This window comes from Patiria miniata, unplaced genomic scaffold, assembly GCF_015706575.1.
Source record: "Patiria miniata isolate m_02_andy unplaced genomic scaffold, ASM1570657v1 HiC_scaffold_3, whole genome shotgun sequence".
NCBI classification, from domain to species: Eukaryota; Metazoa; Echinodermata; class Asteroidea; order Valvatida; family Asterinidae; genus Patiria; species Patiria miniata.
Window position 1 is genome coordinate 37,349,863 of NW_024037069.1, and position 22,824 is coordinate 37,372,686.

General features: G+C 41.0%; 2 protein-coding genes across 3 annotated transcripts; both read right to left on the reverse strand.

The window, feature by feature from the left end:
* Positions 1-722: 722 nt before the first annotated feature.
* Positions 723-12,090, reverse strand: LOC119737320 (stomatin-4-like). Of its 2 annotated transcripts, none has more exons than XM_038211582.1 (7): positions 11,895-12,090; positions 9,867-10,065; positions 9,123-9,223; positions 7,740-7,895; positions 4,045-4,304; positions 3,635-3,713; positions 723-2,863 (listed from the first exon to the last, which is right to left on the reverse strand). In XM_038211582.1, exons 2-7 carry the CDS (start codon positions 9,943-9,945, stop codon positions 2,621-2,623), a joined length of 918 nt encoding a protein of 305 aa, XP_038067510.1. In that variant the 5' UTR covers positions 9,946-10,065; positions 11,895-12,090; the 3' UTR covers positions 723-2,620. The 2 variants fall into 2 exon arrangements, with proteins under 2 accessions (XP_038067510.1, XP_038067509.1); XM_038211581.1 differs by having other exon boundaries at positions 11,891-12,090.
* A 2,733-nt stretch (positions 12,091-14,823) lies between these two features.
* On the reverse strand, positions 14,824-21,643 carry LOC119737321 (mechanosensory protein 2-like). The gene is made up of 6 exons (XM_038211583.1): positions 21,389-21,643; positions 18,517-18,623; positions 17,394-17,549; positions 16,243-16,502; positions 15,743-15,821; positions 14,824-15,597 (listed from the first exon to the last, which is right to left on the reverse strand). The coding sequence occupies exons 1-6, from the start codon at positions 21,417-21,419 to the stop codon at positions 15,409-15,411; spliced, it is 822 nt and encodes a 273-aa protein (XP_038067511.1). The 5' UTR covers positions 21,420-21,643; the 3' UTR covers positions 14,824-15,408.
* Between the last annotated feature and the right edge of the window lie 1,181 nt (positions 21,644-22,824).

The following is a 22,824-nucleotide window of genomic DNA, read 5'->3' on the forward strand; positions in this document are numbered from 1 at the left end:
TGGAATAGCGCAATACGCAGGGTGCGATATGGACCGTGCAATACAGCCTCATATCACATTGTTGTTGCCATGGATCGACCAATCAGAATCGAGGATACAAGTTTACTTGAAGATAATAAAATATGTTATCTTTGATTATCTATGTAGTAGAATAATCTTTCATTTTACATGTTGAGGTGTTTTTAATGCACTAATTTTCAGTGAGTAATTTTATATCTAACTGAAGCACTCAGTCACATACACGTACTGAAGCCATTTTGCACTGTTATCAACACAATAGATTTTAGGAACCGACGATGTTTAAGGTAATAATAACAACATTTGCTTTTGCTGTCATTTTCAGAAATGGATGGATTTAGGGCTTAGTAATTTAAAGCAAATATTGTTATACTGACCTGTTTAACATTTTGGGTTCACAGATGCTAGAAAAACCAACAACAAAATGCTGTTTTTGTAGTCTGGTAACCTGACCCTACTTCAGACGAAATGGAGCAATTTACATACATTGGGGAATTGCACCCGCTCACGGATGTGTAACTGATTGAAAACAAAATGTGGATTAACTAAATTTGGTTAATTGGGTTAATTTGAAAAAAGTCAGTTTTTTCCAACGATGGACGGCCAACCATCGTTGGAAATTTAAAAAAAATATCCACTTTTCTTGAAAATGACAGCACACCAGGTGCCATGATTTCACAAGATGCTTGAGACTATTATTCACTTACAGTCAAGTAAGATATTTCATAATAACGTTGTACTTTTTTGTGTGCAAATGTTGTATATAACTTTTTAAGTTGCTTTCCCTTTGCTTTTCAGCAAACAATTTGCATGTTTCATTTTGGGCATCTGCAACCCTTAAAAAAATGGTCTTTCTTTGGGATACTTTTGCACCTATAATACACAAAGAGATCCCTGTGAATTCTTGTGTGGCTGCAAATAATTCCAAATTTGTGAAGTCATTTTTCCATAACCAAGAGTGGACAAATGTTTTGGTTTAATGGCTCATTCAAAAATGACTTTTTTTTTTAAGTGCGATAAAAAAGTAGCAACATAATAAAAAAAGAAGTTTTATTTTTTGAGTAAAACTTAAACATGGGGAAAGCAACTTTATATTCCTATAAAACAAGAGAATACATTCTTTTTATACAAAAGTCACATTCTTGTAAGTCCGTATTTACAAACATTAACATTGTGAACATACATTTAAAAAGCCTGTGTATTTATGAAATTTAACTATTCTGACAACCAAAGCCGTATGTCACTGTATGAGAAAGCCAAAGAGATACTACACAAGTGTGTGCATTTCTTTCTTGCGATGTCTATTACATCAGCGCAAACTCCTTGTTTAGCAGAATGACTTGTTAATACTTTGTGGTGTGTACATTGAGCAAGCGCGAGTGCACAATAAGCTCTGGCCAAGTTCCAGAATGTCTCACTTCATTTGCAAAATAGACGCGCATGCGTATCAATCGCGACAAAGGGGCATGTTCCGAAGAGTGCATTTACTGATGACGGCACAGTCTTGGCCCAAGACGTCAGTGATCAACAGCAATAGTTGCATTGTTGTGTAGCGCACTTGAATAACTGTTTTTTTATTTTCTCGCACTAACGTCTTGGTCATGTCGTAGCAATGGGGGCGGGGCCATTTCATGTTAATTAGACCATCGGTACTAGCTCCGTGCATCATCACCGCAGTATCTCGACCGTTGATTGGTCCCCGGAAAGTGCTGATATGATGCTTGATAACGTACTGCGGGATGTGTATTTACAACCGTCGGGCGAGCCATTGAACTGTCAAGTCTCGATCGCTGATTGGTTCTCGGTCCCTAGGAAAGCGATTACGCTCGATTGATCACGTACCGAAAGTAGGAAAGCCTACGGAGAAAATGAATTCACTCAATGGTGCAACTCCACTAACGCTGGATTGTCATTGCGAAAGTTAGGCAACATTTCACGTTGCAAATCACTTCAGTTAGGACTTATTTCAATGAAGTTTTTAAAGTGTGTATGTTCTCGACTTCTGCAAGAAGTTATAGCAAAACTTACGCAGTCATATTAGGAAACTTACACAGTCATCTAGAGTCTGTCTATGGCCAAATTATTAAGTTTGATACAAGAAACTCACAGCCTTTTCAACCATGGCAGAATTTTGAGAGTGGTCATCTTTTCCGAAGAAATTCGAAAAAAAACCCCAACTATATTCAAAATGTGGGTAAAAGCCGACTCAAAACTGTTTTGTGACTGATATGAAATTGTATACTATAACAGCTGATACCGAAACCCTGATTATCCTCATCCAAGATGTTTAGAAAATTGTGTAGCTATGGCAAATCTCACGAAAACGATCGAAAGGTTATTGCGCAACTATGAACAAACTCAACTAAATCCTACGCATGGCGTATGTTCCACACTGCTTTGGGAAATTGGCAGCAGAATATTTCCGACTCGGAAAAGGACTGGACTACAACGCTGACCTGATATCTTGAGTTGATTCACGCGTCCTTCGTCAATTCTGTTTCTCTGATCGCTTCCAACACTTAGAAATTGTTGAATTGATGAGGGAAGTTATAAGATAAAGAGTTTGCGCTTCTGTAACAGACATAACAGCTTTCGTGATGTTTTAATTGATGGATGGCTTGGTCATATGGGAATGGTCGTCCCTACCACCACGCTCGCCCTTGTTTGTGAATCCGGCGAGCAGATCGATGGGCAGTGGGAAGATGATGGTGGAGTTCTTCTCGGCCGAGATGGAGTTGAGGGTCTGGAGGTACCGGAGCTGCAGGGCGTTGGGCGACTCAGCGATGATGTCGGCAGCCTCCTTCAGGGCGCGGGAGGCGTTCTGCTCACCCTCCGCAGCAATCACCTGAAAGACCATAAAAAAAAAAAATATCAAGTTTGTTTTTCTGTAAAATCCCTTGTTCATCTAGTTGCAAAACTGCAAACAAAAAAATGCACTTGGGAAGATTTTTTGGTCATTTTGTGATTAATGTTCTGGAATTAATTTCCACACCTGTGACATGTCAAGACATGCAACTTGTGCAGCATCATTTGAGAGTCTAAGAACTTTTTGCACCCAAGTTTTGACCAAAATGACGTAAGACATTTAAAAAAAACGAGGGATTTTAGTCTACTTTTGAACAAGATCAACTGTTCTAGTGTGCTCCAAGAGATTGTGCCACCAAAATTGTTATACTGTGTCTTGGATACTGTTATTTCATTGGTCTAGAATGAGCCAGTGTCAAGTTTGAAAAAACAAAACAAATGTGGATTCAGGCAAGTCACTCCAAATGCTAGTACAAGCCTGCTAGTCACTCCAAATGCTAGTACAAGCCTGCTAGACTGATTCTCTTTACCTTACAAATTCCCAAAGTCTATACATTTTTCCGTTTCATCTTAAGTGGAGTCAGGGAACCAGACTACAAGAACATGATTGGTTTTCTTGGGTTTTTTTTCAGCATCTACAAGCCCAAAACATGAAACAAGTCAGTTTAACAATATTTGCTATAACATACTAATCCTCCAAATCCATTTATTTCTGAAAATTGCAGCAAAAGCAAATGTTGTACATTCCCTTTAATTGGAAATCCAAAAGTCAGCAATTCAACTTGGGAGTTACAATGTCAGCTGATTTTACCTTGGCGCGGGCCTCCCTGGATGCTTCGGCCTCGGCGGCCATGGCACGCTGCATCTGAGTTGGGAGACGCACATCTTTGCTGTAGGAAGTGAAAAATTATGAAAGATCCAGTTCAAACCAGTGGCAGTAGGATTGAGACAAGGGGAGTATATGGCCTAGTGGTGAGGGTTTGTGACTCATGATCAGAGGGTCAGGGGTTCCAATTCTGCGCTGTCCATAAATTGTGTCCTTGGGCAAGCCACTTCACCCCAATTTGCCTCTCCACTGGAAGTATAAATGGGTACAAGCATCGCTGCTGGAAGTAACCTGCGATGGACTTGCATCCAATCCAGGACATGCAGGAGGGAATAGAAATGTTCTCAATCATGCTTGTCTTGAGAGGCTTGAGTAGCACGTGTTTATCGACTTACATCTCAACTCTCTCCACTTTGACGCCCCAGGGATCGGTGGCGTCATCCAACAGCGTCTGCAGGGTGTTGCTGATCTCGTCGCGGTGGCTCAGCATCTCGGCCAGGGTCTTGGTGCCCAAGACGTTACGCAGGGTGGTGGCAGCAAGCAGCTCCGTGGAGCGCTTGTAGTTCTCCACGTTGATAATAGCCATCGTGGGGTCTTGCACGCGGAAGTACACCACTGCGTCCACAGTGACGGTCACACTGTCTTTGGACAGGACCTAAAGATTCAATTCAAATGGTATTTGTGTCAAAGAAATATTTTTTTCTTACTTTATTTTATCCTCATGAAAAGAATACCCCAAACCCCAACTAACAAGATAAAAACGTTCACGGCTTGAACAAAAATTTGACAAAATTTGGCAGCAGCCAACATAGGGCTGGATAGCTCAGTTGGTAGACCATCGGAATGGCAATCCGGAGGTCGCAGGTTCAAATCCTGCGACAGTCAATTTCTACGTTCAACTTGACAGGCAAAAAACACAATTACATACCAACTAACAAATACAATGCGTATGGGTCATTCTGTCAATTTGGGTCCACTTGTTTTTCCTGTCCCTGTTACATCTGACATCTATGATTTTATAATTCTGATGCACTCCTTAATGCAGTCGTCCTCCGAGAGCGATCATACATGTAAATAGCAAACTACCTACCCGACAAATGAAAAATAGTTTGAAGTCGTTCTTAATGATACTTGAATGGCAAATTACAAAGTACCAAGGTAACAGGGACAGGAAAAATGTCACACTTTGGACCCTAAATTTACCGAATGACCAATTTTTAATTTCAACAGTTGAAGAAAGAAATAGAATAAGAAGATGAATGGGAAGAAAAGGAAAGATTTTGCACAAAAATGCAAATTACAGCAACTAAAATAATCAGCAAATGTTTAAGTATTCAAAGTTTCAGAACGTAATACATGTAATGCGTTTTGGTTGGCAATGCTGTAATGTGCTGTATCAGTAACACCATTTGTTTTCCTTTTTAATTATTCAGTGCAAATTTTTGCTAATATCTGGGTTTTTTTTTAAGTTGGGAAAATTTACCCATGTGGCGTGTTTATTCAAGACCTTGGAGAACAACAATCCAAATTAATACTGCAAACATGAACATCTGTGATCATGTTTAGACAATCAAAACATAATGTATGTGACACTTCAACCGAGTAATCACGCGCGCAAGCATTGTGCAACTTAACTGCTGACGTACGATGCGACCTACATTTCTGTTGTTATGACAACAAGCGTACTGCCTCAGTGACAACTTATTAATCTCTGACATCATCTCTCGGACACAATTTTGTCTGGTAATGAAAACTCTTGGGGAATCAAAACTGAGCCACTGCTAGCCCTGTTGTGAGCTGTATCGGGTTCATGTTTTTGAAACAAAATTATAGTTGTGGGAGAAATCAGAGATTTCAAAATCCAGTTATCTGAATATTTTTTCAAACCGAATTACGGTTCTCTGATTTCACCAAAAGTTCCCATCCAGCTCACAGTCATGCCAACAGAAAGTGACGAGTTGAGGTGCCGCATAAAATGCCCTCCCAACGACTGGGTACAGCTTTCAGGATTCAATGACCACTGGGCCTTGAAAAAACACTCCAGAGCTGTAATGTTGAAAACAAAATGGATGGGAACTCTCTGATAGGTTGAATGGGCAGGCTATTCATTCACCAAGAAGACTGCTAGCGAGTGAATGCAGTTACAATCCGAGACCATTGAGCATAATATTATTGGGGGATGTTCCAATTGTTTTCTTTAGCATGTGTCACAAAAGTTGAAGGCTTTAATTTTTTGTTAAGGTTGGTTTCGAATATACAGTTTACAAAATCGAGACCAAATAGTGGAATTCAAACGGAATTTTTTTAAAATCCAGATTTAAATCTCACTACAAGACAAAAGATGAAGTTCATTTTCTCAGTTTTAAAGTGTAAAAATACATAACCCTTAAAACCACGTAAAACAGTTAAAACAAGTCAAAACAATTGTTTCGATCAAGAAAAGAAACATATATTTCTCTCTTTTGTTGTAATACAGGTAAAAAAACGTTGGGAACAACATACATGTCAACAAAATATCTGGAAATTCCATTTTAAAAAGGAATACCCAATATGTTTATGATAGAAGTGTATTGGTGTGATAAACTTTTTTAACCAAAAAAAATATGGAAAATGCTCTTCCACCATTCCCTAAAAATTGTCAGGTATATGCATTTGTATAAAATCTGTATACAGGAAATACATGCATGAACGTACACGTAAAGAGCAGGTGTACACTGTGAAATCACAACTATCTCCTGTAACAAGTTCAAGTTGTGATGTGGAGTTGCAAACAAGTAGATCACCAAGCCACGTCTAAGGCCAAAAAAAAAAAGTCTCCGGTTTCTGGTATGCGCGGGCGTCGCCGTAGCCATGCGCGTCGGCAAAATGAAAAAGTTTTTTTTTCAATGAAAGATGATGTCTCAAAACCGCCAAACTCACTGGTTTGACTGGAATTCTGCTGCTGCACAATTTTAACGTGTTTTTAGATGGGGTTATGATCGAGAATAAGCTTAATGTAGCCTCTCTGAACTCCCATATATTTGCACTAAGTTTAGTCGGGCACCATTTGCAGTCATCAGTCGACATTTGAAGCAAAAAAGTCCGGAAAAAAAAAGAAAAAAAAGCCGCGTCGCCGCACCACTTTTTGGACAAGCTCCATACCAGAAACGGGAGACTTTTTTTTTTTGGCCTAATGTCTATTCACAATATTTTTTTTTATTGAATGGGCCATGCATGCATGGCCACGTTGATGTCATGATGTGCTTTAGAAATGCTTAAGTTACAGATGGGTGGGCTCATCTGGAACGTGCCTTTGTGTAGTCATTGTGTATCTGGTTTGAGTTTCCCTGTTACTTCCTCATTCAAAAATTCAAACCTATCATGACAGTTAAATTTTCACATTTTCTTTTTTGACATCTTAATGGTAATATAACATTTGTTTTTGCTGTAATTTACAGAAATGGATGTATTTGGGGGGTAGTATTATAAAGCAAATATTGTTACACTGATCCCTTTAAAGTTTTGTGTTCATAGATGCTGGGAAAACCAAGAAAGAAAATGCTGTTCTTGTAGTCAGGTTCCCTGACCGTACTTCCGATGAAATGGAGCACTTTATAGACGCCGGGAATTGTCAGGTCAGGAAACCAGACTAGCTTGTTTTTTTTCCCCAGCATCCACGAACACAAAACTTTAAACAATCAGTGAAATGATATTTGCTATAAAACACTAACCCCCAAATCCATCCATTTCTGAAAATTACAGCAAAAGCAAATGTTGTACACCACTGAATCATATTTTCACTCCATAATGACACAAATTCTTGTGAATTTTTCACAAGGTTTATGATCAAAGTGAGAGCTGTCGATCTTGTAGTTTCCATGACAACTCCATCAGCCTTTCAAAAAAAAATTCTTCTGAGTATCAACGTTGCGAGGTCTTGTAATGTTTGTCTCCATTAAAAAAAGTTCAACCCCTTCATAACGATATATAAAAATGTCTGGTTCAAGTGCATATTATTGTCCTATGGTTTTAGATGTTATTGTATAATTTCAATAGTCTTGGAAATGAAAAAGCTCTGTAACCATGGTAACATAACTAAAACATAGCCTACCTCCTGTGGTGGCACATCAAATGAGAGCGTCCGGAGATCCACCACCTGGATGTCATCGATGCAGGGGATGATGAAGAACAGACCAGGCCCCTTGGGTCCTCCCGGTAACAGACGACCAACTCGGAAAATAATTGCTCGCTCGTACTCTGAGACCGTCTTGGTCGATGGGAAAACAATCGGGAAGCATGTGTGAGTATCTGACAATATTGTGATCTAGTCCATATGGGTAAGCATTGCCTTGTTTCTGAAAATGGGAGTCAGTTAGCGTAGCGGTACTTTCCTCGCCTTCCACCGCTGTGACCCGGGTTCGATTCCTGCCCAGGCCAAACGTGGATTGGCTTTTCAGTCCCCAACTGATTCTGTGGGTTTTCCCCCAAATATTCTTCTGAGGTTTTCCTCCCACCTTTAAAACTGTAATTTTTTTTCTCACTGTTTTCCCTTTCTTCCTAGGGTGATTTTGAGGAATCGTTGGTTTTATTCCCAGAAAATAAATAATAATAAATATTAATAATAATATGAAAACAAGACAAGGACTGGAAGTTCAACATAAAGACGAAGATTTTTCATTATGGCATTGCCAAATTCAAAACTTACAAAAATTTAAACATTTTCTAAGACCTTATACAAGTAACACCCCATCCACAGATTTCGCACTTTAATTCGTTACCCCAGCGACTTTTTGGTTCATCAGAAAAGAACTACAATGAAATTCAATACAAAACAGATGCTAATTGGGTTAATCAGATGTTTCTTAAAATGTGAAGAATATGGGTGAGGGGTTACAAAACAACTACCAACTACTTGAACTGCATTTAATTTAACTTCGTGAATATACAACATTTGCAAACATAAAAAAATGAAACTACCAGTTATTATGAAATATCTTACTTGGCTGTAAGTGAATAATAGTCTCAAGCATCCTGTGAAATCATGGCACCTGGTGTGCTGTCATTTTCAAGCAAAGTGGAATTTTTGTATCAATTTCCAACGATGGTTGGCGGACCATCTTCGGAAAAAAGTGACAATTTCAATACTGCCCCCAATTTACCAAATTTAGTTAGTCCACATTTCGTTTGCAAATGGTCATGTTGAAAACACATCCGTAAAGGGGTGAACACAAAAAAAGCTAATCTGATTCCCTGACCTGACAATTCCCTGATGTCTATAAACTGCTCTGAAGTTGGGTCAGGGAACCAGACTACAAGTGGAACCAGACTACAAGAAGAACAACATGTTTCTTGGCCTAACCCCCAAATCCATCTTTTTCTGCAAATAACCTACAGCAAACGCAAATGTTGCATATTACCTTGAACAAAACTAGCCTTTCTTGATTGAATTGTCTTTAGATTAGTTTGAACTCTTGTTGCATTGATATATGTATACCTTGAAGCAAAACCAAACGCTGATAGGGAAAGTTATACCCAGCAGGAGTAGAGAGAAAAACCAGAGCACATAGGTACAACACGACATTGAGCCCCCATCGTCTGTGGGATTAAACACAGAAAATGAGTTTACGCTACGAGAAATGTTAAAGTTAGGTTATGATAATAATTATAATGAAAATATCTAATTTGTTCACCAATAGGCAATCATGCCAGTGCTACAAACAAGCAAACAAGAAAAGAGCTACATGTATATACAGAAATTTTATCTACTCAACCCATCAAACCCCAACAGCATGTTTTGTTGGAATCTGTCAGGATGGGTACAGTACCCCTAAACTGACAGTCTTTTACATTGGGTTGGCACACCGCCAGAATCAAAGTCAGATATATGTATGTGCAGTTTCCCATTTGGTGTTGGATTGTACCAGAATGGGCATGGTTCCTAGTAAATCATGTTAAGGAGTTAGGGTTAATTAAATTTTTGCTAATACCCGTTTTTTAAAAAGTTGGGAAATGTTACCCATGTGGCGTGTTTATTCTAGACCTTGCAGAATAACAAACCAACCAAATTCATGTAAGCAGGCATTTGCTATTTTTTAGCTTACTTTCCCTATGTTTTGCAGACCAAGTAGGGGGGGGGGGGGGTGGGTTAGATCACCTAAACACAACACCTAAATCTGTTTACATGTCTTTGGGCTAACCTTGCACAATTTTTTTCACAATTAATTTATGAAAAACTTACCCCTGGGCGACGTGCCCCGATCACCTTGGCTTGCACTGTATCTTCCTCCTGCCCTCGACTCCATCTCTATGCCAGACATGTTAGGGTATGTGTGCACACAAACCACCGGCCAAAGACTTAAACGAGAAACGACTCCTGAACCCCTGTACTTGCTAAATACTCCGCTGTTCTTTCGAAGTCAATTACAGGCAGATGGAACCTGTATAACACAGAAAAAATAACACATTTTTTTTCATATTTTTACCTGACGGAGAAAGCTGAAATTTCGCTTACATATTCCTTGTGTCCAGTATTGTGCCTGCGCTGGGTTTAGAAAAGGCAAATATGTCCGCGGGCGGCGTGTTTACCGAAAATAAACTGCAAGCTCTACGCTTTCGTTGAAAACATTTTCAGTACGAACTCTCCGCGTGAAGACGTACGTGTACGCGCGTGCCGTTCGCGGCCACGGCGGCAGCGTGCTAGGTGTGCGTGCTAGGTGTGCAATCTTCACACGGGGAGTTCGTACTGCAAATGTTTTCAAGGAAAACATGGAATTGCAGTTTATTTTCGGTAAACACGCCGCCCTCGGACATATTTGCCTTTTCTAAACCCAGCCAGCCAGCGCAGGCACAATTCTGGACACAAGGAATATGTAAAGTGAAATTACAGCTTCCTCCGTCAGGTTACTCCTAGAACTATGAGGCTCCGCGTGTGCTCCGCTCACGCGGAGCCTCATAGTTCTAGGAGTACCGTCAGGTAACAATATAAAAAAAATGTGTTACAATTTTTTTTCGCTATGGCAGGAGAGATTCATACCCTGGACTCCGTTGCATGTACACAACGGAGTCCAACCTGGGCTGGCCTACTTTTTGGGTACTTTAAACATTACGATTAGGCCTATAGGTCTTATTCCGACAGAAATATATTTTAAGGCATATTCATTCCTGTTATGCATAAACATAACGCTAGGATCATCCTAGCCCCACTAGTGTGGCCGTCGGTATGCTGCGCTGAACCAAAGCAGCATACCGACGGCCACACTAGTTGGGCTAGGATCATCCTAGCTAATTCATTCCAACAAAAAACTTGGTACCGAAATCTGCATCTCGGCGAAACAGATCGTAAAAATAATAACGGCACGCAATATAAGGCGCACGTTGTTTTTCGTGCTCCTTAATTCTGATTACGCCCTCTGTTGTTTAGTGAAAGTTGACCGAAGTTGTCTTTCACGTTTCGGGGTTGGACGGCGACATTGATCGGAAATTCATAGCGATGTTTTTATTAGTTTTCTGGGCCATTCCATAATGTTACGTTTTCTAGTCAGTACGGCAATAATTTACACTCTCTTTGATTTCTTTCAAATTAGGCCTAGGCTAGGGGCCTACTTCACAGAAAAGCTATTGATTTCCGCATAACTGCATCGAGAAGAAAGACGATGTGACAATGGACAAAATCGTCAGAGTTTTCACGAAGAGACAATTTTGGCCACAGGGCGTTGAAACATAGTTTTGAGAAAATCGACTTTAAAGTTGAACCCCGTTTTGCTTGCGCGCGCTCGAAAACTGTCTCTTCGTGAAAACTCAAAATCGCACACGCGCGTTATTTTGTCCCCATAGAACAATGTGCATTTTTGCTACAATTGTCTCTTCGTGAAAACTGAAAATACGACTTGAGTGAAATTTTCCCTTTATTGATTCTCATGATCTCAATGATTTCATCTGATTTTGACAAAATAAATTCGCCAAGATATCCGTTGCAATTGCAATAGGCACTTAATCGATTTCGGCCCAAAAAAGAATTTCGAAAATATACTGATTTTTGCCAAAATTGTCTCTTCGTCATGTTCGTGAAAACTGTGACGAAATGATGGATCGACGACGGTGATTTGACGTCAGTCCGCGTTGTGTGAAAAAAAGATACGAGCCGAGAAAGTTTGTTGCGCGAATATTGGGCAGCGCGAATTTGGGGCACCGGACGATCATGACGATAATCATCAATAAATCTGAAAATCGAAAAAAAATCACTTTATTCCTCCATGGCCTTACCTACATGTACATCAGGCACTGCAGCCAACATTTAAAACAGGGCTTCAATACCTGCAGCGATCAGATTACACCATGGAGGCTCCGCCCAGCCACACATATTTTACAGTAAATTTACTGGAATTTCCATGTCATTTTACTCAGCAGCGGGGCGGCGCAACAAAACATAATGCAAGGTCGCAACCTCTTTCCTTACTTATCAGTACTTTAGCAATACATGCACATTGTAATTCTTGCAACCTCGTTTTCATGGCGTAGAGCGCGCGCTGCATGCAAAAACAAAAGGGTCTGCTGTGCTCGCTAGAAAACAGAGGGCGCTAGATGTATACATGTGCATAAGCAAAAGTGCAAGCATGCCACACTATAAGGTCTAGGACCGCTGACGTTATGACGCGCGGGGTGCGTATTTTTTTCCTAGGGGGTTTAATGCAGTGGCAGTTCTACGGGGGGGGGCTTAGAGTGCCTGATTGTAAGATGTTATCAGTGTTCCCCTTAAAATGGCACGAGCCACCACCCTCCCCCACCTATTGATTTTCGGAGGCCCAAGTGTCCGGAGAAAATAACCGGTCTACATTTCAGCACGCCTCCCTGAAAAAAATTATGGATCCACCATGCTAGCCCCCCCCCCCGAAAAAAATATTGGCTCTAGAACCGCGCCTGGTTTAGTGTCATGAAAAATTCAGTGTATGTTCTCTTTGAATCATTGCAAGACACGTAAAGGAACTCATTCTCTTTTTTCCCTTAATGTTATCCCAGCGATAAATTTGGAGAAGAAATATAGTCGATGAAAATGAGCAGCGACGGACGTGGATTCGAACCGGCAGGGATCTTTCTATAGCTCATCTCGCTATGATTTGATAATGCTTGATAAGTATTGTGCTACCTCCACTCTCCCCTATATATTCCGCGGTGCTGTGGTCCAATGGTTGAGGTGTCATGTGCCCGTGTAACATGGTGCTTGTGCTCTTGAGCAAGGCACTTTACCATTATTGCTTCGTCCTACGGATGGGACTTAAAGCAGTACAGGTCTATGTCCCGTGTATTGTGTAATGCACGTTAAATAGCAACACTTCGTTAAGAGAAAGGGTTTTCCCGGTGTTTCTGCAATATGCGCTGCATGCAACACGGTAAAAGGTGCTAAATGGGTCTCATATTTCTCATCAACTTCATTTACCTGTCTTTGATAATTATATACACAGTCGACTCTCGTTAATACAAACTCGTTCGGACCTAGCCAAATTGTTTGCTATATCAGAATTTTGTATTAAGAGGAACATCAGTCCCATTCATTGTGCACATAAATGCACAGTCGGGACTAAGGCTTTATGTTTGTTATAACCAGAATTTTGTATTAACAGAGTTTGTACTAAAGAGATTCGACTGTAGATACTAGCGCTATATAAGACTCCAGTATTAATCCGTCATGCATCACTGTGCGGGCCAGTTGCGGGTCAGTTACCTAACTGTTGGTATAGATACGCGCGCTATAAAAGACTCCGGTATATTAATCCGTCTTGCGGGCCAGTTGCTTTGTTTATAAAATACAATAGCGTGCACAATGGTTGCTCCAGTGAAGGGGGCCTTGTGAATCTACGGTGATCACGTGACCGGATTAGTCCATACGCCACACTTCCCGCCATCTACTGCTCCAGAATGTTTTAGGAGCCTGAACGATCCCACTCTATGAACATGTTACCGTGATTTAGCTCAGAAGGATCACACCAAGTGACGATCGAGGCGGCACACATTTTTCAATCTGGAAAATCCTTGAGATATTTATTATAATAATTATGTGCAACACAATACCCATACACATCCTACCTTAACAGTGTTAAAGTTCCAATAGGCAATTAAACAAGTATTTTAGTTTATAATAACGCACACTAACATATATGAACTAAATTAAAGGTAAAACGTTGAAAAGGTACTGATATCCTTTATCGTTTGAAAGTAAATAACATAATTGTTTCATTATACGTTCAGTTTTACAGAGTTTGGATACACAACAGCGAACTTATAATCAGGTACTTAAACAATATTATACACTTCTGCAACAATTTTTACGTCTTGAATCCAAGGGCGGATCCAGAACATAATTTTGGGGGGGGCCAAACAATTTTTTGGTTCCCCCCAAAAAGTGGGTCAAAAAAATTACAGCGTGGGATTCGGAGCCCGCTTAAGGGCCCCGAAAAAAATTTTGGATTCTAGATGCTCTGTGGTGTGATCTGAGGCGATTTCTGACCACTTTAACCAATGTTTTTTTTTGAGGAAAAGATGGTGGTGTACTCATTGCCTGCCTTTATTGCGATGTCAAAAAGTGGGTCAAAAAATTTACGGCGTGGGGTTCGGGGCCCGCTTAAGGGCCCCGAAATTTTTTTTTGGATTCTAGATGCTCTGTGGTGCGATCTGAGGCAATTTCTGACCACTTTAACCAATGTTTTTTTTGAGGAAGAGATGGTGGTGTACTCATTGCCTGCCTTTATTGCGATGTCAAAAAGTGGGTCAAAAAAATTACGGCGTGGGGTTCGGGGCCCGCTTAAGGGCCCCGAAAATTTTTTGGATTCTAGATGCTCTGTGGTGCGATCTGAGGCAATTTCTGACCACTTTAACCAATTTTTTTTTTGAGGAAAAGATGGTGGTGTACTCATTGCCTGCCGTTATTGCGATGTCACATAAAAAAAAAAAATTGATTTCGTTTTGGGGGGGGGCCATGGCCCCCTTTGGCCCCCCCCCTGGATCCGCCCTTGCTTGAATCACGTGTGTGTAACAGACCTTTCGTCCTGAAAGGTAGCCATGGTTTTTCGATGGTTTTTCGATTTTTTTTTTTACGATTTTGCCGACAAAAACGATGAACTGGGCCACAGGGGCGGCGGAACCGGGGGGGGGGGAGCTGGGGGCACTTGCCCCTCAGATTTACCCAAGTGCCCCTTTTGCGGACATGTGCCCCCTCGAGCATAAGTGTGCCCCCTCGAGATGAAAAAAAAATTGGCCCTAAAATGTTGGATAATTTGTTACCATTGTAATTCAGTAACCATTTCCCAAAATGGTATGGACAATTCTGATGTGAACTAGGAATATGAAAACAAAGCCCCAGAACCCTTACAATGTGCCCTGAAAATGGCCGGTTTTGAAGAGCGCCCCCTATTTTTGGAGATGTTACCAGCCGTTTAAATGTTAAACGAGAAAGTGTAATAGATGTAGTAGCACTGCACTGCGTGAGCTGCAGTTCAATGTAATTAATACACATGTAAATAATACATAAAAGCGGGTATAAATATAATAAGTGCATACATAAAATTAAATAAAGATGTAAATATGAATATTGTAGAGGACAACATAAGCCTGCGGCACAAATTAAAAATTCGATATAACTCCCACATAAATTATCAATATCCAGAAAATGCTAACAGGCTACATAAACAGTTATGTTAAACAGTTTGACATGAACAAACTGGCGCTTTGGTGAAGCCACGCCCCGTCGTTCTTTCAGCCAATCCCGTTCGATCATCAAAACGGCTTAATTATTTTTTCATCATTCCGGCGAGGATGTCGATGGGCAGCGGGAAGATGATTGTGGAGTTCTTCTCGGCCGAGATGGAGTTGAGGGTCTGGAGGTACCGGAGCTGGAGGGCGTTGGGAGACTCAGCGATGATGTCGGCAGCCTCCTTCAGGGCGCGGGAGGCGTTCTGCTCACCCTCCGCAGCGATCACCTGTTTGGTAAGAATTTGAAACACAAAGTTGTATCATTACTAACCATTTTCAAGTCATCCACGGTCACCCAATGATAAGAGAAACAACAACGACGGATGTAGCTTTTTCAATCATTTTGCCAAATCTTTAGCCTCAATGACTCACCTTTGCACGGGCCTCTCTGGACGCTTCAGCCTCAGCGGCCATGGCACGCTGCATCTGGATTGGCAGGCGGACGTCCTTACTGTTAAAATAAAGTTAGGTAAAGGGTTAAGTGAAATTTGAAAAGTTGACATCATCTGAAGAAGACAAATTAACAGTATGAACACCTGAATGAAAACGTATACGGAGGGGCATTTCGAAGGTTCACTTTCTTCTTCATACATGCCTCTTTGGACTAACCAACGATGCATGGGTAGTTCTGATGTTTCGGTTTAAATTATTTCTTTGTCGTGTTATCCACTGGCTATGGTTCCAACCCAAATCAATAATGGAACGTCCCAGATTTGGTATAAACCCCGCCCACCTTTAGTTTCAGTACATTTCTTACGGTGTGACCGAGTTCCCGTGATCAGCTGACCAAAAGTTTGGTACTGTTTAACTGACATGCAGGAAGGAAGGGTCTATGAAGACAACAGGTATACAGCATGCTTAGGAGAACTTACATCTCGACGCGTTCTACCTTGATGCCCCATGGGTCGGTGGCTACATCAAGCTGAGACTGCAGTCCGGCACTGATCTCGTCGCGGTGGCTCAACACCTCAGCCAGGGTCTTGGTGCCCAGGATGTTACGCAGGGTGGTAGCAGCAAGCAGCTCCGTGGCGCGCTTGTAGTTCTCCACGTTCAAGACGGAGGCGGTAGGGTCTTGTACGCGGAAGTAGACCACGGCATCTACGGTCACCGTCACGCTGTCTTTGGACAAGATCTACAATACACAAATCAGTTCTCTGTTTAAAAATAACATGTACATTTGGTTTGAAAAGCAGAGTATGTCATCAAAGTCATTATAAGTTTAAAATGAATCACAAATCATGTGAAGTGTGAATTAAAGAGTACCACTGGCAAAAGAAACACGTCCATTCCTCCGTACATATCCATCACTTTCTTTTCCTTCCTCCATGCTACAACTTAGCATTTGACTTGTAATTGAACCGATAACAACTTGATCAGATGAACAGTCGATGCATGGGAGACTTTGAGACGCTAGATAGGTGGCAGCAAGCACACCGGTCATGGGTCCCTGTGACCGAAGATCCTATAGCGCCATAGGTACGCGGCGCTATAGGATCTTTGGTCCAGACCATAGACTGCCTTAGACCTAAGTGGTAATTACGCGCACTTCCCAAAATTATAAAAAAAATACTCAACTCGGAGATGTTCAAGACACGCAAGAATTAAAGCTTATTTCATCATCTTTCATGTTCTGTTCAATTTTCGGGGGGTTAATCGATGACTTTTAGAGAAAAAAAAATTTCACCCAAAGATGATCACCCCTAAAAGCAGTCCTGAAGCCCATTGCCATTTTGTAACTGGACACCTACGCTCCATTGCAAAATAGAGCCATTTGAGGGCCTAGGCTGCGTTGATGTTATTACAGGCCTCTTCTTGTGGCTTGTTTGGTGCCATGTGCCGTAGGTCAACCTTATAAAGTACACTTCCATGGCAGTTATGGGACTTATGCAACCTTTGGTGTCATAATGAGTCCTAGTTATAATTGCCACACCGAATTTATGAGTTCATTTCGTGAGGTGACTGAGGTTTTGTTTATCACAAGTGTACGACAGACTAAAGTCACTAAACAAGCTAAAGAACCCACCTCCTGTGGCGGCACATCAAATGAGAGAGTCCGGAGATCGACGACTCTGAATTCATCGATGCAGGGCAGAATGAAGAACAAGCCGGGCCCCTTAGGACCCCCGGGTAGCAGACGGCCGGCCCGGAAGATGATGGCTCGCTCGTACTCCGCAACCGTCTGGAAAAAGAAGTCAAAAGGGAAATTTAACATGAATCAGGACTTAATGGCACATAAGATCATTTGCATTTATCCAAATGTAACCAAGCGATTTATTATTAAAAAGCCGTTAGACATATTTGGCTTAAAGATCGTACCGGGTACTAAACACCCTGTGAAATTATTTAGTCGGGCTTGCTATCATTTAAGAAGAAATGAAGCTGGTAGAGATCTTGAATTGACGCAATCGCGTTTCTTGATCAAAGGTTGAGCATGGTTTTTCAATGTTTTCTCGAAACACGGATTCGCCGAATTACAAACCAACGGCTAATTCCAAAAAAAGCGTCACTATACAGACGCATGTTTGGAAAATGCCGGCTTCTTTTATTGTTTTCTTCCAAGTGACAGCATGTCAGAAAGAACAATATTTTCACAGGGAGTTTAGTGCCATATATCTTTAAACCAAGTAAGCTTTTGAACGATAATTTTGTCAGTTATTTTTGGATAGCTGCAAATGATACTCTACCTCTAAAAACCGACATCGTGCAAAACATGAGGTTGCCAATGCACGTGGCCTCATACTTATACACAGTCAACAGCCATTCACCCTACATTGCGCTAAACCAAGCGACGTCACTGTTCAACTTCACTGTCCACGTACCAGGAGAAAAACCGATGTATTCAGAAACCTCGTAAATAAACTCAACGTGATTCGGACTAACCAAAAATATATATTTAAATTAAGTTATCACGTGCAACAAAAAGAAAACTGAATTTTCGATGCCAAGTTGAACGGAAAGAATACAATTTTTGTCGTTGTTCCCAGGGTCGACTTTATTTTCAACCTCCGTTTTCAATTGACGGAGAAGCTAGTGGTAGCGTACTCCTCGACGCATCGAGGATGAGGTTGGTACGGTGAAAACCAAGTTGCGCACTGTGCATCGCTTCTATGCATGTACATGCACTTTGATTTCTTGCGAAGACATACCTTGATGCAGTAGCAGAGGGAAAACGGGAGGGTGAAAACGAAGACGATGTAAGAACAGAAGACCAGCACCGTGGTGCAGCATCCTGGACCCTCCTCTTCCTCTTGCACTGATGGGAAAAAAATAAAGGGATATGAGATTAAAAATGAATAAGACTATAACGAAAGAACGACGGTGAGCACTATCATTAATGGTACAGGTATAGTTAGTTGAAGACAGTCGTTTCAAGATCGGGCCGATGTTTAGCCCCCCCCCCCAAAAAAAATAACCAAATAAAATAGGCACTTGAAGTCGTGCAATTTAATAAAAAAAAAACAGTGCGAGTGCACTCTTGCGAAAAATGTGACGTAGATGGCACATATATATGGAGCACCATACTTTTACTCATTTTTTTGGACAGACAGACGGACGTTCCAGCCAGACGGAATTGTGGGGTGATAGCATTGTGCTCCCATTATCCCTTTTTCTAAAGATTCCCTTCTGGGGTGATGTTTTTCTATTGTGAAAAAAGTGGGGTGATGTGTCCTGAAAGGAACATCACCCCACAAGGGTGGTAAGGTCAGAACGGACAGACAGACAGACAGACAGACCATCCGACCGACCGACCACCAAGTGACATGTATAAGCTCCTGCCAGAGCTTAAAAATCACACCCTGCCCACCTTTCGGAGACATTTCCTCCTTCTGCATACTGTCCAACCACTACACAAAATGGCGTCCACCTTGCTCGAGGAAGATGTTGCACAGGGTGCAGTGAACTAATTCAAGTGAGAATTTCTACGCGAGCTGATTAGCATAAAAAGTGACCCCACAGTTCTTTTGAAAACGGAGACCGTTTGGCTTTAAAAACGGTGGAATTGTGTAAATGTAGCCAAGGATCAACTCCCTGGTTTTTGGGCTTCCATCTGAGGGCAGGCTTGATAAAATTACGGTTGAAACATGGGTCATATTTGCCTGAGAAAGTGGAAGGATGCCACTTGTAAAACGGCTACATGCAGGCTTGGGAACTATCACTTTTCGGGAGGTGATTCTGTTTTGGTGTGAATTTTGCGAGGTCATGGGTTCTAGGCACCTTTGACCTTTTCATTTTGCAAAGATTCCCATATCTGGCCATCCCTTGTCACCCTGTGCACAAACCCTATGAGACTGGTCTGAAATTTTTTTAAGTGTTTTCTTAGTAACTACTTCAATGTTGTCCGTGCTACATTTGACTTTTTTAGGGCATATTATTACTTTCCGATGGCCGATAGGTCAATAAAGGAAAAAAAATAGTGATGGCCAGATATGGGAATCTTTCCTTGATTTTTTTCCCTGGTTGTTAACAAAGTAGCTTCCAATATTATATCAAGTAAAAAAAACCACTAGAATTCAAACTCGAATGAAACTTTGCATGGATAGGCCTATTTGGGGTGTGGCTCACAAATTGGATGAGTCACATTTATAGGGCTGAGGACACGTACGGGCCTCTATCGAGCGGGAGGCTGGGGATGCCCCTCCCCTACATAGTCCGAGTATTATTGGACCCTACAAATCGCCTTTTTTAAACATCAGGACGTGGCCTGGCGATAGTAGTTGGAAAAAAATGTTGCAACCTGACGCCACTTCTGCGATTGTGTACAAAGTCTATGAAGAGAAAGACAATTGTTTTAAGTATTTCCTAACAAAATTGGAAATGTTTCTTAGTCACAGATTCATGTCTTATCATCATTTTTGCAACGAATGACCTTCATTGAGACATAAGTGGAAAAAAATGTTGCAAAAATGACGCCACTTCCATGATTGCGTACAAAGTCTATGGAGAGTCAAGAAAATTATTTCCTAACGAAATTGGAAATATTTTTTTTAGTCACAGATTCATGTCTTATCATATTTGCAACGAATGACCTCCATTGAGATGATATATGAAGAAAAAAAAATTGGCGTCAGGTTGCAGCATTTTTTCCAACATCAGATTTCAACCTCAAAACGGCCACAGAAATATGCCACCTGAGATTTTGAAAATGGCGTTTGCGCGCGGTAAGCGGGGCGGAGCCCTCGCCGATAAATGGTAAATTTCACTTTTAATCCAGATCGTAAGTAAACCTTAGTACCTCAGTCTTAATCATCGAAACTCTACTTGTATCTTAGCCCCATAAATGTGGCCAATTTACGGGACTACCTCCGTAAATAAAGGCCACACTTGCAAAAGTGGAGCTATCGAACAATCGACTTGGATCATAATCACCAGACTCATGTCCCAATGTTAAAAAAAAGGCGATTTAGGTTCAAGTTACTCGGACTACCCTTCCCTTAGCCCCATAAATGTGGCCAATTTACTGGACTACCTCCGTAAACATAGGCCACACTGCCACTTGTACAAAAACATGTCGCAGTTTGTCAAATTTTGATTTTCACATTTAGGCTTAGTTTGTAGGTTTTTTTGCTTTAGAAGCATACTCACCCTCTTTGCTAATCAGAAAGTGCTGCCTTTTTCAGATGTCTAATTTTTGTGAAATTTCATGTTGAAATTTTGATACGCAAACGTCATGAACGTGTGCAAATGAATCTGGAAATTTCACGAAAAATAGACATCTGAAAAAGGCAGCACTTTCTGATTAGCCTATAAAGAGGGTGAGTATGCTTTTAAAGCCAAAAAACCCTACAAACTAAGCCTCAATGTGAATATCAAAATTTGACAAAGTGCGACATGTTTTTGTACACTTGGCAGTGTGGCCTATGTTTACGGAGGTAGTCCAGTAAATTGGCCACAATTATGGGGCTACCCTTCCCTATACTTTTATAGTCTATTTACGCCACGTACTGACTGAATATTATTGTCTGGATGGGGAGTTTGGATCAATTTATAACAGCACACACGAGTTGCCGTAGTACATACCTCCATGAACACGATTGTCACCAGGCGCCATACTGTCAAAACCCGGAAAACACTGATGGAAACTTGAAAAATTGTTTAACCGAGAATTGGTTGAATATACGCAGTTTCAGCCACACTCCTACAGTGAATGTTTCCTGTATCACGGAGAAATAACAGTTCTGACTTTGCTATAGACTGTCTTGTCGTTCATCAAAGGTTCCAATGGTGATTCACGTACGTATAGTCCCTATATACTCAATGAATGCAACCTAGCCGGGTGATTATACGTAAACGAACCCGCTGAATATGTAAACATATTAACCATGGAGGATCAAGAACATGTTACGTAATCATTGCAAAGTGCTATTATTATTCGATGCACGACCTAGTAATGCAAACAGCAACGCCGGGAAATGCAGATAACAAAAAGCCGAGTTATGCACTGTGACAAGGAATCTGCTGGTGGAAGAAATGATTGGACATGATCCTTGGCAGGATTTCATAATCATGTTTCGGTGTCATAGTAATTATGATCGTAACAATACTTGCATGAACGATTGAATGTAAAGAAACATAATTTTTGTTTTTTTTATCCGCATATGAAATTTAAGTGTAACATCATCAAAAAACCGGAAGTGGGCTAAAACCATGGAGGAAGAAATGCTGCACACTAATTACATTGAAAGTTATGTAGCCTACTTTTGCACATTAAACTGAGCGAGGCCAAAGATACTAGAGAGGGTATCTTTGGTGAGGCGTATAAACTGGAATATAACGTAAATGTACTTCGTGCGTATACTTTCAGTGGCGGGGAAAATACTCAGACGTAATTATTAAAATGGTTGTTACCGGGCACTTAACACTCAGTTCTGCATGCAGAGGCGTCACTAAGTTTCAATTTACAAGGAACACTTTTCTTCCCCCAACCTCCCCTTTTTTCAAGGGGAATGCTCCGTCCGTGCATGGAGGTAGAAAACTCAGAATCTGGGGAAGGTATTGAACTGTTATTATACACAATATTGATACAGGTTTGCTTTCTGAATATAATGATTTATTTCTTCCTGTCTTTTCATCTTTGCCGTATAGCCCCAATAATTGTTGACACGCCAACCGGGCTACTGGCGGCTGGGGCTACCTCTAAAACATTTTAGCGTTTGAGATTATCCCCTCTCCTTCATTTCAAGTGTCCCCATGCAAATTGCATCCAAATAATCCCAACGTTTTGGACATAATTATATAGCTTTTAACAATACATTCAGCTGTTTTTGTTCTTGTCAAAGTATGTGCTGAGCGCGCCATGGCGCGCCAGGATTTAAGTTTTTCTAGAGGGAGCATTAAAGCACATTTCCCCCAAAATTAAATTCCTCTACTTTTCCAGCATGATTATTCTCGATTTATCATTTTTTTCGAGGGTGGGCAGGGACATGACCAATTGGTCCCCGACCCCTAATTAACAG

Coding starts and splice junctions, on each gene's coding strand:
- LOC119737321 (XM_038211583.1), bottom strand. CDS start 21,419: ATGGCGCCTGGTGACAATCGTGTTCATGGAG. Junction 16,503..17,393: donor TTGATGTGCCGCCACAGGAG/GTGGGTTCTTTA, acceptor TGTGTATTGTAG/ATCTTGTCCAAAGACAGCGT. Junction 15,822..16,242: donor AAGGTAGAACGCGTCGAGAT/GTAAGTTCTCCT, acceptor TTATTTTAACAG/TAAGGACGTCCGCCTGCCAA.
- LOC119737320 (XM_038211582.1), bottom strand. CDS start 9,945: ATGTCTGGCATAGAGATGGAGTCGAGGGCAGGAGGAAGATACAGTGCA. Junction 7,896..9,122: donor GCGTTTGGTTTTGCTTCAAG/GTATACATATAT, acceptor CCATCGACCAAG/ACGGTCTCAGAGTACGAGCG. Junction 4,305..7,739: donor TTGATGTGCCACCACAGGAG/GTAGGCTATGTT, acceptor TTGAATCTTTAG/GTCCTGTCCAAAGACAGTGT.